The sequence below is a fragment of the Lactuca serriola genome, chromosome 8 (assembly GCF_051521515.1).
Source record: "Lactuca serriola cultivar US96UC23 chromosome 8, Lser_US96UC23_V15, whole genome shotgun sequence".
Classification (NCBI taxonomy): domain Eukaryota; kingdom Viridiplantae; phylum Streptophyta; class Magnoliopsida; order Asterales; family Asteraceae; genus Lactuca; species Lactuca serriola.
In genome coordinates this window covers 75,974,962-75,992,564 of record NC_136415.1, presented here as the reverse complement: position 1 = coordinate 75,992,564, position 17,603 = coordinate 75,974,962, and the positions used below count along the sequence as shown (strand labels likewise).

Here is a 17,603-nt window from a genome sequence, read left to right as displayed (position 1 = left end):
ATATATAAAAAACTTAAAACACATAAGTAGAAAGGGGGATGGGTCAAGAAAAATCCAAAATGAAAAAAACTGACAAAATATCATAAACTTAGAAATAATATAGTATCAGAAGTGACTTTATGACCCTCTTTACATCTATTGTCAATGATGATATGCCTTGTGGAGGATTACATAACATAGATGATGATGAGAAAAACATAGATATCCAATCCTATCCAAAACCATCTTACTCTTCAGGAAGGGTAAAATGGACCACCAGTTTAATGCAACAAATACATACAATACAACTTCATGTTAGTCAGAGTGATTGTCTGAATAGACTGAACACCATACAAACAAACACAAAAATATGAGATTAACCCTAATCTAATCTCATAACTTGCAATCTCATGAGAATATAATCAAACAATCAACCAAGATCACTGCCATTGCAGATTCATACAAGACCAATAGTCTTATCTAAAAACCAAATCCAACAAAAAAAAAACTCCACCTTTCACCCAAACATCCTCTTTCTATACATGAAAAAACTAGAAATTTTACAAATGAAAAAATAAATAATGAGTCAATTACATGTTTCTTACTTACTTGGACCAATGTAGATGAAAACCGGGGGATACAACACCATGTTGGGAGTGAGAACAGCAGCAGAAGGTCGAGAATTAAAAAGAAAAAAAAAATCTACAACTCAAATACATAGTAATCTAAATCTACAACTTGATCATGTATAAATACCAAATCCAAAAGAAATTTTGTAAATTAGCACCTCTAAACAACACTGATATCACAAAGGCCATACAAATACAAAATCCAAATAGTAATACATTAGAATAAGCATATCTCAAAAGCAAAACTATCACTGATAACATGCATTCAAGAACTACTTGCATTCCACATGATCTACACAGCTATTCTCTTCCTCTCTTGAACTTGGCAACTCTTACCACAACTGCAACGTATATCTTATCCATGGTTTCCTCAGCAAACATGAAAAGTTTGTGTCTCCACTGCTTCTTGAACATCAGAACTCCAATAACACCCCAAAAACCTGTTCCAAAACCACTCATTATATCCACATAAAACAACCATACCTCCATCTTCTCATCAGCTGCTTTGTGTTTCTTCTTGCTTGTTGTTGTTGTTGAATCTTGATGATTTGAGCAAGTGTTTTGCAATGGAGGTCCACATAGATGTTTGTTCCCAGCATAAATTGATGGATCATCAATAAGCGTCTGCAGTTGATTTCCTATTGGAATTTGACCCGACAAGTTGTTGTGTGACAAATTCAAATGGCTCAAAAAAGTCAAAGCCGCCATGCTTGAAGGGATCCTCCCGCTCAACTCGTTTTTTGAGAAATCAAGAGTTTCCAAATTCATCATCTTTCCAATGCTGTCTGGAATACCCCCTCTCAGATGATTATTAGACAGATTCAGACCCACCAACATCGAAAGTGCAGTGAGCTCAACAGGTATTTCTCCCACAAGTTTATTGCTTGAAAGGTCCATGTTATAAACTATTTCCCAAGTTGTTGTATATTCAAGATCAACACCTTTCATGACCTGAATCACATTCTTATCATCATCGATATCTAAAAAATGCTCAGATATCGAGTGACTCACAACCATGCCATTTAAGTTTCCTACACACGGAGGGATGGTTCCGGTTAAGTTGTTGTATGCAAGATCCAAAATTTGAAGATTTGAACTTTTGCAAAGAGATGGAGGAATTCTACCAGTAAAGTTGTTTTTGTGTAAACTCAAAACTACCAAAGATGTAAGTTTTTTCCCTATCCAATTGGGTATATTTCCATATAATTTATTGTCACCCAAATCTAAGACTCCCAAACCTTGGAGATTCCCTAATTCTGGAGGAACTTCACCAGTAAAGTTATTTTTGTTCAAATTTAACCAAAGTAATGATGAAATAAGAGCAATTGAACTAGGAATGGCACCAGAGAGCTGATTTGAGCTTAATCTCATGGCAGTCAAACCCTGCAGATTCCCCACACAGTTGGGAATTTTCCCACTTAACATGTTTCTTGAAAGATCAAGCACTTCCAAATTTGTTCTTCTGCATAATGACCGTGGAATTGACCCACTGAAAAGGTTATATTCCAGAAGTAATACAGGTGAAGGCCAATATGCATCACCATTTCCTGCATTAGGAAGGTTTTTCAAAGATCCGCTGAGTTTGTTGTGAGAGAGATCTAAATAAGGAATGATGGGCATCTTCCGCAGCCATGTGGGCAGCGGCCCCGAAAGTGTAGCATTGGAAAACTCTAACCATTGAAGTTTCCTCTGATGTCGAAGCCACTGCGGAAATCCATTCCCGATATTACAAGAGCTGAGACTAAGATATATCAACTGGAATGGAGGTATCCACCCACGTGAAACATTGAATGTCAGCTTACTCATTTCCAAGAGCTTCAACACTGAAAGATTAGCAAAATGGGCTTCGGTAACCGCTCCTTCTAAAGAATTGTTAGAGATAGAGAGAATACGGAGTTTGGCAAGTTGCCCAATCGAAACTGGAATAGTCCCGTCTAAGAAATTAGATCCTAGATCCAAATCTGTTAAAGCTGCTAATTTTCCAAGGGATTCTGGAATTGAACCATTCAATTGGTTATAAGAAAGGTCAAGTTGGGTAAGATTCCCAAGGAATTCTGGAATGGGACCAGTCAACTGGTTTTCAGATAGATCAAGTACTTGTAAAAATCTTAATCCTCTTACAGATTCAGGGATTAAACCAGTCAGTTTGTTGTATGATAGATCAAGGTCTCTTAAGTTTGCCAGTCCTCCAAGTGTTTCTGGAATTCTACCTTTTAAACTCCGACTTAATTCCAGCAACTCCAAAGAATATTGGGAGCATTCTGATGCGTTTTTTGGTGGGTCAGTCATTTCCATACGGAACACATTATTTGTCACACGCAATTGTTTCAGGTGGCACTGTCTCCAGATTCCAACATCCTCAATCTGCTTAAACTTGTTACCAGAAAGATGAAGCTCTAGAAGTTTAGGCATAATAGGAAGAGATGAATTCAACATGGTATCTGAAAGGTCAAGGACTTCTAGGGAGCTCATGTTTGTCAATACAGATGGAAATATACCTCCAAGTGGATTATTGCTAAGATCGAGGTGCTGGATGTTAGAAAGTGTACTGTAATTAAGATGTGGAGAAGATAGATGCGTCTTATCCAGCCCACAACCTGACAAATGAAGCTCTGACAAAGAAGGGATCATGCTTAGTAGCTTTGGAAAGTTCCATGCCAATAAACTATGATTAAATCCAGAAAGACTGAGGAATGTTAGGGATGTCATGTTTTGAAGAAGGCCAGGGAGTGGACCTTTGAAAGAATTGTAGCCAAGATCGAGGTGTTTTATATTAGGAAGTATTCTACTGGAATTAAGAAAAGGACCAAGATTAACATTGGAAAGTCTACAATGTGACAAACTTAACTCTTTTAAGGAGGGAATCATGTGAAGCATCATGTCCCAGTTTTGTGGTCCACTAAGATCCACATAACTCAAGTTGAGAAGCTCCAGTGACGAAAGGCCAAAAGCCCATGCCATATCATCTGCCTTGAGTTCATTATAATTTGAACTAAGATCAAGAACCTTTAAATTAGAAAGATTTCCAATGTGAGGAGGAATAATACCTTGAAAATCAGCATCAGAGAGATTGAGGTAGGTCAGCTGTTTCAATGATCCAATGAACTCAGGGATCCGACTTCCTTGAAAATAATTCTGACTCAAGTCGAGGTATTTGAGATGCCTCAACTCTGCCAAAGAAGAGCTCACCTTATTACCATATATGTAGTAGTAATCATCTGCTTTGAGATGAAGGCGTTGAACATTTCCAGTGACACCATCACACTGGATTCGTTCCCACATGCAACACTCATTTCCAACCCATGATGACAACATTCCAAAAGGATCTTCAACACTCTGTTTGAACTTGAGGAGAGCAACTCGCTCTTGCTCAGAGCAAATGACACTAACATTTCGAACCCCCAAACAAGAATATGTGGCTGCAAACAAAAACACACATACGAAAATGAGATGGAAACCCAAACCCCTCCAATTCCCCATTATCAACCCTAACTTAATTTTAGTTTAGAAGAAAATTGAAGCAAGCAGATGAGTTGTGATGATGAAGTGATGGGTTCTTATGATGAAGTAACTAGTACATTTATAAAGCCATAAATTAATGAAGAATAACTTGTTGCAATATTGGAAGACTTGGAAGTCAATTAAAAATTTGGGGAAAATGACTTAGGAATAAATTAATGAAGAATAACTTGTTGCAATATTGGAAGACTTGGAAGTCAATTAAAATTTTGGGGAAAATGACTTAGGAGGATAATTATCTTAATCGCTTTGTTTACATTTAGGTAATTTCTTTATTTTTGTATACATTTAACCATTTAACTTGCTATATGTAAACACATATAACAAGTTAAATGGTCAAATGTGTACAAAAATAAAGAAGTTACCTAAATGTAAACAAAGCGATAAAGATAATTACCCTCGTAAGTCATTTTCCCTAAAAATTTGTAACCACAAACTTATATGCTTATGCAAGTTTTCTTTATCTCAATAACTAAAAGTGGTTTACGGGACAAGACTATTCCACACAGCACATGCAATTCTATTTCACCACAATCTTTTAACAAATTAGAATTGAATAAAATGCAGTATTTGACAAATAAGCATTTCCATTTCAATAAATCATAGATACATTATAAATATTTTTAAGTGATAGTTACAATTATAAGCTGGGAATTTAAAACCGTGACTAAATATGAAACTGTTAGATGGGTTGAGCATGTCAAATGAGTGGAAATCTAATGCTTACAAGCTTCTAAATCACATTATTTTGAAATCATGTTATTATTTTGATATTATTATTAAGTCTAAATAAAAAAACAGTGTTTAAGATTACTAATCAATATGTTCACACTTTATGATACATAAGAAAGTTCATTTAGTTTTATTATTATTTTTTGAAAATACTGGTATCAGACCTTGGCCTCCTAAATTACATGCAATATTCAGTTTGTTTATTTGTCTTATTTTATTATATGAAAATAATAATTTTAATTCATCACAACAATATTATAAGTTGCAAACTAAGCAGTATATCATTCATTACTACAGTATTCAAGTGTTCTAGAAAATGTGATGAAACAAGTTTATCCACATGCTTTTGGTCTTTGTCTATATCTACTTTTCCCCAAAATAGGCATGGAAATCAATGTTTAATTTGTATCCACAAAATTGTATTTTTTTGGTCATGAGCTAATACTTCCAATCTCTTGAATCACATTATTTATAAAAAACTATATTATTATTTTTATAAATTAAAATACACAAACTTGTGAATTTAAAAACTATATTATTGTTTTAATATATTTAAGTCAGAAATGATACATGTACTTGGGAATTTGTTCACAAGCAAATGATACATAAGACTTTGAAGTCAACATGGAAGTCAACGGACAATTTGTATCCACAAACTTGTATTCTTTTGGTCCAGGTTCACTTTTAATTTTCTGTTAATCAAAATAAGTGGTTTTGGTCCAAGTTTATTCCCCATAGCACACGTAATTACTTGGTCACAAGTCTTTAACAATTTATGAATTGAAAAAAGCACAATATATATTGACAAACAAGCATTTATGTGTTTGAGAAATCAAAGATAGATTATAAATTTTTGTAAATTATTGTTCTATATTATAAAAATGATTTTTGGTTTCAACGATTTAAAAAACTAGATACAACAGAACAAGTTGTTTTTAGTATTATTTGATGTAACAATGTTAATGTGTCAAGGAAAGGAAACGTATTTTAATTTTTGATTTTTTAGCTTGTTCCTAACAGTATGCTGGAGAAGGGTACAAGACTTGACATTGCATTTTGTGGAGTGTATATGAAAATAAAAAAAAAAAATAAAAAAAAAAAAACTAACTTATAACCAAAAATTTACAAGTTACAAATATGATGACTAAGTTGCCCATGCATGTGATGTGATGAAACAAGTTATTGTGATGGGAGACTTGGAAGTCAATTGAAAATTTGTTTCCACAAGACAAGACTGCATGCTTATAGTCTATTTATATTTACTTTTCCATTGACCAAAATAAGACATGGAAGTCAATGTTTGATTTGTATCCACATAATTGTATTGATTTGGTCATGGGCTATTTTTCTTTTTAATTCTCTCAATCAAAGAAAGTGATTTTTGGCTAAATCAATTCCCCATGTCACACGTAAATGCATTTGCCCACAAAAACAATATATATGATGGTTTTAAGACTTATCATAATTAAAGATTATAAACTTGATTTTGAAATTTAATGATTTACAGAAATACCTAAAATATATATATATTTTTTTATTTTAAAACTTATTCAAAGTGTAATCTAATACTTACAATCTCCTGAATCACATTATTTTAAAACTATATTGTTATGTTTATGTATTAAAGTCAGGAATGATACAGGAACTTGTGAATTTAAAAAACTACATTATTATTTCAATATATTTAAGTGGGAAATGATACACGAATTTGTGAACATGTTAGCAGGCCAATAGTACATAATAGTTCTAAATAGTTTCACGGTAGACCTCACATATGATTCTTAAAGTCCACAAAGTAGCCCCCAAAGTTTATGTTATATCCTTGACACTTGGGTTCCCTAAATTACAGGAAACATTCAGTTTGTTTATTTGATTATTTTATTAAAGTGTGGTGTATACAAGACATGGTGTTTTTCAATTTTACAAGGTTCACATAGAAAAACTCACCCACTCGAGTTAAAAAAAAATGACCTGTGACATGGTTTGGAATATAATGATGCATCTTCAATGACCTAAAGAAACAAATCAAATAAAGTAAAGGGCAAGGTTAGTCATTATATATATATATATATATATATATATATATATATATATATATATATATATATATATATATATATATACCCTCAAAACACATAATACAAAAGGGTTGGACCAAGGGAAAAACTAAAATTACAGAAACAAGGAAAGCATCATAACACAAGAGATAATGAATACATAAAAGCTTTTTCACGTTCTGTAGGTTGGACCAACATAAATATAATGATAAAAAAACCCTACAAAATTAGAATGTTTTGGATAGCTAAAATGTGTGTATAACCTACAGTAAAGTAATTAACATGTAGAATTTCAAAGCCCAGTGGTCGGCATATTTAAAAATTAATAACCATGATATATCTTGCAAGAAATTACCTTCCCAATTAAAATGGATTTTGCATTCTTGAAGCTATCACCAATTATAACAAAAAGAATGCTCAAAGACATTCCACTAAAGACTAATCCATCTGAAAGTGTATCTCAATTCAAGCCCTCCCTTTCTTAAACCAAATTGAAACTTAATGTACATACTACAGAGGCATTGTCTAGGTATTGAATTCAATCTCATCTCCAGCAAAACATTATAACTATATATAGCATTTCTACTAATTGATGCCATTCTTTTATTCTCTTGTCTTACTTTCCAGATATGCTTATATTTTGGTAACTAATAGTGTTATAGGAATACAACATTGAACGGTTGATTATGTTGTATATAGTGATTTGATGTTTTCTTACTTGTTTTTAAAGTAGTTAAAATAAGCTGTCTAATTGGCTCTAGAAAAAGCATAATTAAGCACTTTCAGTTAGCAGCAGATGGGGATGGTCCAAACATTGGTATGTTTCTTTGAAAGAAATGAAAGTAGGATGCTATAAAGTATAAACAAATAAATGAAAGTAGGTTGCTACTTCTTGCATTTATCCCTTTCGCTTTTGAGCATAATAACATATATAGTGGCACTTTATGGTTCTATATCAACACTTGTTCTGCTACGAAGCTGTTATATTATCTCGGTTTCCAATACTTAAGAGAGGTTAAAATGGTAATTATGAGAAAAAAAGATAAAGTTGGTCCAAACAGAAAAGTTTGTAAATTTTGAGGGTGATCCCATTGGTCCAGAGCACATAGTGTGGTGGTGTTTGGTTCGAAGAAAGTGATTGTCAACAAAGCATTACTACATTTATAAAATAAGGAAAGCAAAGTGAAGAACATTCACAACCTCAAAGGAAAAAAGTGTAAGCAGGAGATGTTTTCAGGGAAAGTAAAAGAAAGAGTATTTGAAGTGTCTGGGGATCAAAACTCTCTGAATCCAATATAAATGAAAAAGAAACAATGTTAGAGTGCTTATCTATCAATATAAATGGAGTGGAGAAGGATTTTAAGAGAGCTTGGGTTAGAAATATGGTGCTTAAAAATCAGGTTACTTTTGCTGGGGAAAAAGAACCTGCAATTATGCAGTAGCTGAGGCAATTGAAAGATCTGGTGAGCTTGTGTCAGTGTGGGACCCTAATCTTTTTGATGTTATCAAATTAAAGGAAGAAATTATATTGTAGCAAGTAACTGAGATACGGAAAACCTGCAACACAATACGTGACCTCATCATTTAGTTGATTCTTTTTTACTTAAGTTGACATCAACCCATAGTTTTAGCATATATATAATATTCTCAAATTTCATTACTTAACATTGCCTAATTCACTCAAATCACCATTACCCATTTTAATCGAGAAATTGACAAAATTAGGTCAGGAAACACAATCTCAACTCAACTTTCTTCTAAGTTAGTTCTATGTCTTGATTTAGCATACATCCCAACAACTAAACATCTTACAACCATTAATTTAACACAACTTAAGCAAACTTTACAAATGTAATCAACATACCTCGACTAAATCGGCACCCAGTTCAACCCAGAATGACTTCTCCTCAATATTACAAGCCATATGCTTAAAACGACTGTACTATGATTTTCAATTCATAGATTTACTTCATGAATTCTCCTTCTTCCGTCTTTCGCTTTACTCGAACTTCCTCGTTTTCATCTGATACGAGATCTGGTCATATTTCCGTTATTTAATATATATATAATTCATTTTAGAGTAAAACACTTTTTTGGTCCCTATGGTTTTGCCAAAATAGCGCTTTTGGTCCTACTATTCGCTTTTTGTCATGGGTGATCCCTATGGAGGGTTTTGTTACCACTTGTGGTCCCTGCATTGTTAAATCTAACCGTTTAGATGTTATGCTTTTAGCATAGGACTAATTTTCCCTTGTTTTATCTTTTCTTTATTGCTTATTATCTACTACTAATCACTACTGCTAATTAGGTCTGTTGATTGGGTAATTTTCGAGCTTCGGGTAATTCGAGTTTTTTCATAAAATAATATGAACCGAAACCTAAACTATTTACAATTCGGGTCTTATAGTTCGGGTATCCGGGTTGATGATTCGGGTTAGGTATTTTCGGGTATACCAGAAATATACTTTAATGAAATTTATTTATGAATAATTTGGGCATTGTTCCTTGTTGTATGAATAAGATTGAAAAAACATTGTGATAATAGATTTTTTTAATAAGCTAGTAATATCATCACCAAATGAATAAAAAACATGTAACAAATAATCATATTACTTTTACCATCTGAAAAGTTATAATAGGTTTCCTTTTAGGATATTATATGCTATATTCATGAAATCTTATGTTTGAGGACCATGTCAAACGAGGGATGTATCTGGTGACTTTAATCATATTTTTGTCATTGTTAACTTATATAAGATATTGATAGGTTTTACATGTAATAATACGGAAAAATCATTATATTCTTAAGGGTACGTGCAACCTACTTTGATCTATGTCATAACACTATTTAAGCAACATATTATTGAACATCAAATCTTCTAAACCCTAATGGAAAGCAAAATTCACAAAATTGCATACCTTTTATTTGTTATTGTAAACAAATCTTTGATTCCAACAAAGCAATCTAGAATTATCTTTGAAAACAAGCTCTATTTGTGTGCGAGCCTCTAATGGTTCACACCCACAACACAAGAACCATAGAAAGATTAGGAGAGAGGCGAGAGAGGATCAATTTTTGGATCTAGTATCTAAAAAAAGAGTACTTGAAAATTCCAAAGTATAAGGTTCTATTTATAGTTGAGTAGGAGACATGTAGAAACCATGATTTGAACATAAAATAATATTATTTCAAATAAGACAGTTATCTGGTTCATTGATTATTTAAATAGAAGCTACCTGAAACGCTTTTAGGGTCTCCAAATCCCCATCATGTAGCCATACACCACCACCGTATTGCTCTTTTTGCCACGATCACAACCAGCACTACCTCACAAATTTCCTAATCATCACAAAAATCTGCCACAAAAAAAAGTAATATACATATCTTCTAAAACCATATTTGAATCTTCCAATCTTTTTGCTTTGGATAGCCCATCTATGAGTGTTGTGTAAGTATATTGATCAGAAATCATGACCTTTATAACACCCGTGTTCAAGACTAGTTTAGCTTTATATTTTTAGGAGGTAAAGATGGAGTTTTGAGAAATCAAAGATAGATTATAAATTTTTGTAAATTATTGTTCTATATTATAAAAATGATTTTTGGTTTCAACGATTTAAAAACCTAGATACAACAGAACAAGTTGTTTTTAGTATTATTTGATGTAACAATGTTAATGTGTCAAGGAAAGGAAACGTATTTTAATTTTTGATTTTTTAGCTTGTTCCTAACAGTATGCTGGAGAAGGGTACAAGACTTGACATTGCATTTTGTGGAGTGTATATGAAAATAAAAATAAAAAATAAAAAAAAAAAACTAACTTATAACCAAAAATTTACAAGTTACAAATATGATGACTAAGTTGCCCATGCATGTGATGTGATGAAACAAGTTATTGTGATGGGAGACTTGGAAGTCAATTGAAAATTTGTTTCCACAAGACAAGACTGCATGCTTATAGTCTATCTATATTTACTTTTCCTTTGACCAAAACAAGACATGGAAATCAATTGTTGATTTGTATCCACAAAATTGTATTGATTTGGTCATGGGCTATTTTTTTTTTTAATTTTCTCAATCAAAGAAAGTGATTTTTGGCTAAATCAATTCCCCATGTCACACGTAAATGCATTTGCCCACAAAAACAATATATATGATGGTTTTAAGACTTATCATAATTAAAGATTATAAACTTGATTTTGAAATTTAATGATTTACAGAAATACCTAAAATATATATATATATATATATATATATATATATATATATATTTTATTTTAAAACTTATTCAAAGTGTAATCTAATACTTACAATCTCCTGAATCACATTATTTTAATCCTATATTGTTATTTTTATGTATTAAAGTCAGGAATGATACAGGAACATGTGAATTTAAAAAACTACATTATTATTTCAATATATTTAAGTGGGAAATGATACACGAACTTGTGAATAGGTTAGCAGGCCAATGGTAACATGATAGGTCTAAATAGTTTCATGGTGGACCTCACATATATATGATTCTTAAAGTCCACAAAGGATCCCCCAAAAGTTTATGTTTTATCATTATTTTTCGACACTTGGTTTATTTAATTATTTTATTAAAGTGTACTGTGGTGTATCCGAGATATTGTGTTTTTCAACTATTATGAGATTCACATAGAAAAACTCACCCACTTGAGTTAGAAAAAACTGACCTGTAACATGGTTTGGAGGATAATATATGATGCATCTTCAATGACCTAAAGAAACAAATCGAATAAAGTAAAGGGCAAGGTTAGTCGTTATCTATATATAAAACCCTCAAAACACATAATAAATTTAAAAAGGGGTTACCCTGCAAGAAAAAACTAAAACTTGTTGGGTTAATCTTTGATGGTTCAAGTCGGGTTAATTGGGTTTTAGTGATGGGTCACGGGTTGGTTTTAGGCAGATTCATTTAGTTGCTGATGTGATCATATGTTGACCAAGTATGAAGGAGAATAATGGGGGCTTAGTTGCCACTTTGATAGGAAGCACATGCCTGTAAGTTTTGTAGTATTTTTCGTTTGTTTGTTTGGCTATATATAGCTCTCTTTCTAATCTATTTTAGTATGAGGAATACACAGAAAATGAGTCCAAAACACCCTCTTTTTTTCCCTGTTTCGTTTTTCACTTTAGGATAGCAGATTTGTGTTGTGTTTTGGCACCCATGTGTGTAGCTTTTGTTCCAACAAAACTAAAGAAAGAACCTACAAAATGAGAATGTTTTGGATAATGAATACATAAGAGCTTTTTCATGCTCTATAATGATAAAAAAAAGAACCTACAAAATGAGAATGTTTTGGATAGCTAAAATGTTTGTATACCCTACAGTAAAGTAAGTAATTAACAACATGTAGAACTTTTGAAAGCCCACTAGTCAGCAGATTTAAAAAGAATAATAATATCTTGCAAGAAATTACCTTTCCAATTAAAATGGATTTTGCATTCTTGAAGCTATCACCAAATCTTTGACATTCGCCAGATGCCTATTTGCAACGTTTTCACCTGATATATGAATTGACAAATTTAATTTGTTGCTCTGTTTTATAATATAACCTACTTAATTATAACAAAAAGAATGCTCAAAGACATTCCAATAAAAACATACAATATTTTTGGATAAGGGATAAGATTGTAATTTTACTTGGAACAGGTCCAAAATTGTTATAGAACATCAGATTAAGGACCAACAAATTTATCCATGGATCTGTTTGTTGAAAGGAGACAGTAGGTCTTTACCAGATAGTACAAATTCGGTGCTATTGAAGAAGCAGTTATCTCTGTAAAATTTTGAATAGAAATTGCTTACAAGGAAGAAGGATAATTGAAGGGTAGCATTCAAAAGTAACTTGGTTGATGCCTCAAAAGATGATGAATATGTACCATACATGGTGAGAAAACTGAGCAAAATGATGAGATGCTTCTAAAGAAAACAAGGAAGCAAGATTGTAGAGATGAACAATAACTCTATTAAGCAAAAGACCATGCATGCTTCGATGACTCATCCCTAAAATCTAAAAGAAATCAACACAAAGGATATGAAGTCTGTGTACATTGACAAACTAAATGTCCATTCTCTAATAAAACAAGCTTTCAATCAAATATTCATCATTGATATCTGTGCAAATTGACAAGGAACATCAAGAAATTGCTCAAATACATATCAAGGGCTTGAACACCCGAGGAAATAACTAGTAATAACACAACTATCTTGGTCAAACCAAAAAAAAAAATAGGTGATGCAAATAAAAAAACTCAAGCAATACAATATGTTATGGTATGTTTTCACTAAGGAAATGTCCAACGATATTTGAGGAAATATATTCGACTAAGTGTTCTAAAATCTACCTCTTCTTTGGTAAGAATTGTTCATGCACAAACTCCCACCTGTTTGTATGCAGGACAAAAAAAACAGGTAAAATATTACAATGATGTTAAAAATCAGAAATTACAGATAGATGGAAAAATTACAAGGAAAATGAGCTAGATACATAGAAACAAAATAAGGATGACATTTTACATACTGATTAATCTTAATCTAATCTCATAACCAAATAATCAAACAAGACCACTACCATTGCATATTCATACAAGCAGACCATAATCTTATCCAAATACCAAATCCAACAAAAAATTTCCACCTTTCACCCACACATCTTCCTTCTATACATGAAAAACTAGAAAATTTACAAATGAAGAAATAAATAATGAGTAGATTACCTGGTTCTTACTTACTAGGACAAATGTAGATGAAAGCTGATAACATATATATATATATATATATATATATATATATATATATATATATATATATATATATATATTGAGAACTACTTGCATTCCATAGTAGTATAATCTACAACTTGATCATGTCTAAATACCCAATTCAGTATAGATTTGTAAATTGGCACCTCTAAACAACACCCGTATTACAAGTCATACAAATTCAAAATACAAAAAGTATTGTATTAGGATAAGCATAAAAGGAATCGATGAATTCAGCATGGAATCTGAAAGGTCAAGGACTCTTAGGAAACTCATGTTTCTCAATACAGATGGAAATATGCCTCCAAGTGGATTGCAGCTAAGATCTAGGTGTTGGATGTTAGAAAGTGTACTAAAATTAAGATGATGGGAAGATAGATGCGTTTTATCAAGCCCACAACCAGACAAATGCAGCTCTGACAAAGAAGGGATCACGCTTATAGTAGCTTTGGAAAGTTAGAGATGTCATGTTTTGAAAAAGGCCAGGGAGTGGACCTTTACAAGAATTGTAGCGAAGATGGAGGTATTTTAACGAGGGAATCATGTGAAGCACCATGTCCCAGTTCTGTGCTCGACTAAGATCCACTGCACTCAAGTAGAGAAGCTGGAGTGACGAAAGGCTAAAGGCCCACGCCATATCATCTGCCTTCAGAAAGTTTTCATAATAGTTTGAACTGAGATCAAGAACCTTTAAATTAGAAAAGATTTCCAATGTGAGGAGGAATAATACCACCAAAACCAGCATAAGAGAGATTGAGGTAGCTCCGGTGTTTCAAGGATCCAATGAACTCTGGTATATGACTTCCTTCAAAAAAAAAAAAAAAAAAAAAAAAAACGATTCCCACTCAAGTCGAGGTATTTGAGATGCCTCAACTCTGCCAAAGAGGAGCTCACCTTTTTACCAACTAAGTAGTCATAGAAGTAATCTCCTTTGAGATGAAGGCGTTGAACATTTCCAGTGACACCATCACACTGGATTCCATAATGATCATCAACACTAAGTTTGAACTTGAGAAGAGCAACTTTCTCTTGCTCAGAGCAAATGACACTAACATTTCCAGCCCCCACACAACTTGCTCATCATTTAGTTGATTCTTTTTACTTAATTTGACATCATCCTATAGTTTTAGCATATATATATATATATATATATATATATATATATATATATATATATATATATATATATATATATATATATATATATATATATATATTCTCAATTTCATTACTTAACATTGCCTAATTCACTCAAATCATCATTACTCATTTTAATCGAGAAATTGACAAAATTAGGTCAGGAAACACAATCTCAACTCAACTTTCTTCTAAGTTAGTTCTATGTCTTGATTTAGCTAACATCCCAACAACTAAACATCTTACAACCATTAATTTAACACAACTTAAGCAAACTTTACAAATATAATCAACATACCTTGACTAAATCGGCTCCCAGTTCAACCCAGAATGATTTCTCCTCAATATTACAAGTCATATGCTTAAATCGACTATACTATGATTTTCAATTCACTGATTGAGTTCACGAATTCTCCGTCTTTCGTCTTTCGCTTTACTCGAACTTCCTCGTTTTCATCTGATACGAGATCTGGTCATATTTCCGTTATTTAATATATATTTAATTCATTTTAGAGTAAAATACATGTTTGGTCCCTATGGTGTTGCGAAAATAGCGATTTTGGTCCTACTATTCGCATTTTGTCATGGGTGATCCCTATGAAGGGTTTTGTTAACACCGGTAGTCCCTGCATTGTTAAATCTAACAGTTTAGATGTTATACTTTTACATCCCATTCCCGAGTTCAACTTAACGAGAGAAAGAAAAGAAAATAAGTGGAAATGAAAAGAAAATAAAAGAGATTGGTGTTCCCGAGTTTCATTAAAAGAGAGAAGTGGAAATGAGAAGAAATTATTTTTTTCATTTCCTTCGAACTCGGAAACACTTCTTTTGAACTCGGAAACATAGAATAATGAATATTTTCCATCCCCTCCCTTTCTCTCAAAATTTTCCTTCTCTTTCCTTTATTGAATTTACAAAAAAAAAATCATGAACAAGGCGTTAAGGGTACATGCAACCTACTTTGATCTATGTCATAACACTATTGAAGCAACATATTGTTGAACATCAAATCTTTTAAACCCTTACGAAAATTAAATTCACAAAATTACATATCTCTGATTTGTTATCGTAAAAAAATAAAAAAATAAAAAATAAAAAAAAAATCTTTGATTCCAACAAAACAATCCAAAAGTCTATTTGAAAACAAGCTTTAATTGTGTACGAACCTCTAATGATTCATTCCCACAACATAAGAACCCTAAAAATATTAGGAGAGAGGAGAAAGGGAAGAGAGGATCAATTTTCGGATCTGGTATCTAGGAATAGAGTAATTGAAAATTCCAAAGTATAAGACGCTATTTATAGCTGAGTATGAGACATCTAGAAACCCTTATTTGAATATAAAATAATATTATCTCAAATAAGACAGTTATCTAGTTCCTTAATTATCTAAATGGAGGCCATCGGAAACCCTTTTAGGGTCTCCAACACCATCCATAGGATGAAGGTTCTGGAACCTCTTCTCTGTTTAACTTTTGAACAATTACAACTTTAGTCCTTTAACCTTTAATTAATTCTAATTAACCCATAATTAAATCCAAATTAATTATAACTATTTCTAATTAGTATATTAATAAATCGTTTATCTCTCTCCAATAAACAATCTAAGCAATTTCTTAATCATGGGGGTTGATGGGTTATGAGTATATCTACAATCTTATGTGATCATGCAACCATAATTGCTTTGGATCTAAGTTTTTCACTAATTGACACATGCAAATTGAATACCAGAGTAATAACCCTAGAAACTAGCATACAAATCGGAATTCATGTATAAAATAGGGTTAGAAGATTACCTTACTTATTATGTAGTAATAACAAGACAATCTTGAAGATCCTTGACTCTTGAAAGCTTAGTGCCCCAAATGTTGCACCTCTAATGGCTCACAAACACTCTATGTAAGAGGATGAGAGGAGAGAGGAGGAGATTCACTTAGAGTTCGGCTAGGGTTCTTCCAAGGGTCAGGTTGGCCGAAAATCCAAGAGAAACACTCCTTATATACTTTTGGTTACTGGGGTTTTCAGGTGGAAACCCTAATTTCCTGCTTAGGGCTTAAGCACCTCATGGACTCCTCATATGAGGCCTTGGACGAAAATCTCATAGGGCCTCTTATAATTTTTGTCCACTCCATCATAAGGAGTCCAATAGCCTAGTTTCATAACTATCAATGATTTGCAAAACATCCCCTCCATTATTAATCAGTTCCTTTAATCCCAAAATTAATCTCAGATTAATTTCTAATTAATTACTAATTAATAATATGATTTCTAATTAATATATTATTTTCATAATACATTAATAAATTAATTATTCCAAATAATAAATTTAACTTTTCTCTCCAAAAATCATCATGTCAAGTTGCATGAGTAAAGGCAACCCAAAATGATCATGTTACTATCAAATCAAGTATAGACCAATTATAGTTATGGATTAGACACTTAATCCAACAAGGGCAACCTAAAAAGGACTTACTTTTATTTATAAACATTACACCAATTTAGTTAGGACCTTAGACACCTTAATCCAACAGATATTACATAAATAATCTGATTTTTATTTGATTATATTAAGCACCAAACTAAATATAATTTGCATTGGTATTAGGCAAATAACACAAGCTAAAATATGTACTAAAAAGTAATCGTTGAATCTTAGGAAAAACAAATAAATGGGCAACTAAAATGAAAATAAATAAAGAATGTGATTAATCTTTTCATGTAACCTTCAAGAGGAATTCGGTACAAATTTGGTTAAAAGTA

The 17,603-nt window shown here is 32.2% G+C and overlaps 1 protein-coding gene across 13 annotated transcripts; it reads right to left on the bottom strand.

The window, feature by feature from the left end:
* Positions 1-705: 705 nt before the first annotated feature.
* On the bottom strand, positions 706-15,333 carry LOC145066479 (uncharacterized). Of its 13 annotated transcripts, XM_079013745.1 has the most exons (9): positions 15,142-15,330; positions 13,290-13,328; positions 12,362-12,446; positions 11,754-12,148; positions 11,615-11,659; positions 10,154-10,273; positions 8,781-8,939; positions 6,807-6,871; positions 706-4,027 (listed from the first exon to the last, which is right to left on the bottom strand). In XM_079013745.1, exons 8-9 carry the CDS (start codon positions 6,859-6,861, stop codon positions 909-911), a joined length of 3,174 nt encoding a protein of 1,057 aa, XP_078869871.1. In that variant the 5' UTR covers positions 6,862-6,871; positions 8,781-8,939; positions 10,154-10,273; positions 11,615-11,659; positions 11,754-12,148; positions 12,362-12,446; positions 13,290-13,328; positions 15,142-15,330; the 3' UTR covers positions 706-908. The 13 variants fall into 13 exon arrangements, 8 of the variants coding, with proteins under 8 accessions (XP_078869871.1, XP_078869872.1, XP_078869870.1 ...); XM_079013746.1 differs by lacking the exon at positions 11,754-12,148 and having other exon boundaries at positions 8,781-8,951; XM_079013744.1 differs by lacking the exon at positions 11,754-12,148 and having other exon boundaries at positions 15,142-15,329.
* Between the last annotated feature and the right edge of the window lie 2,270 nt (positions 15,334-17,603).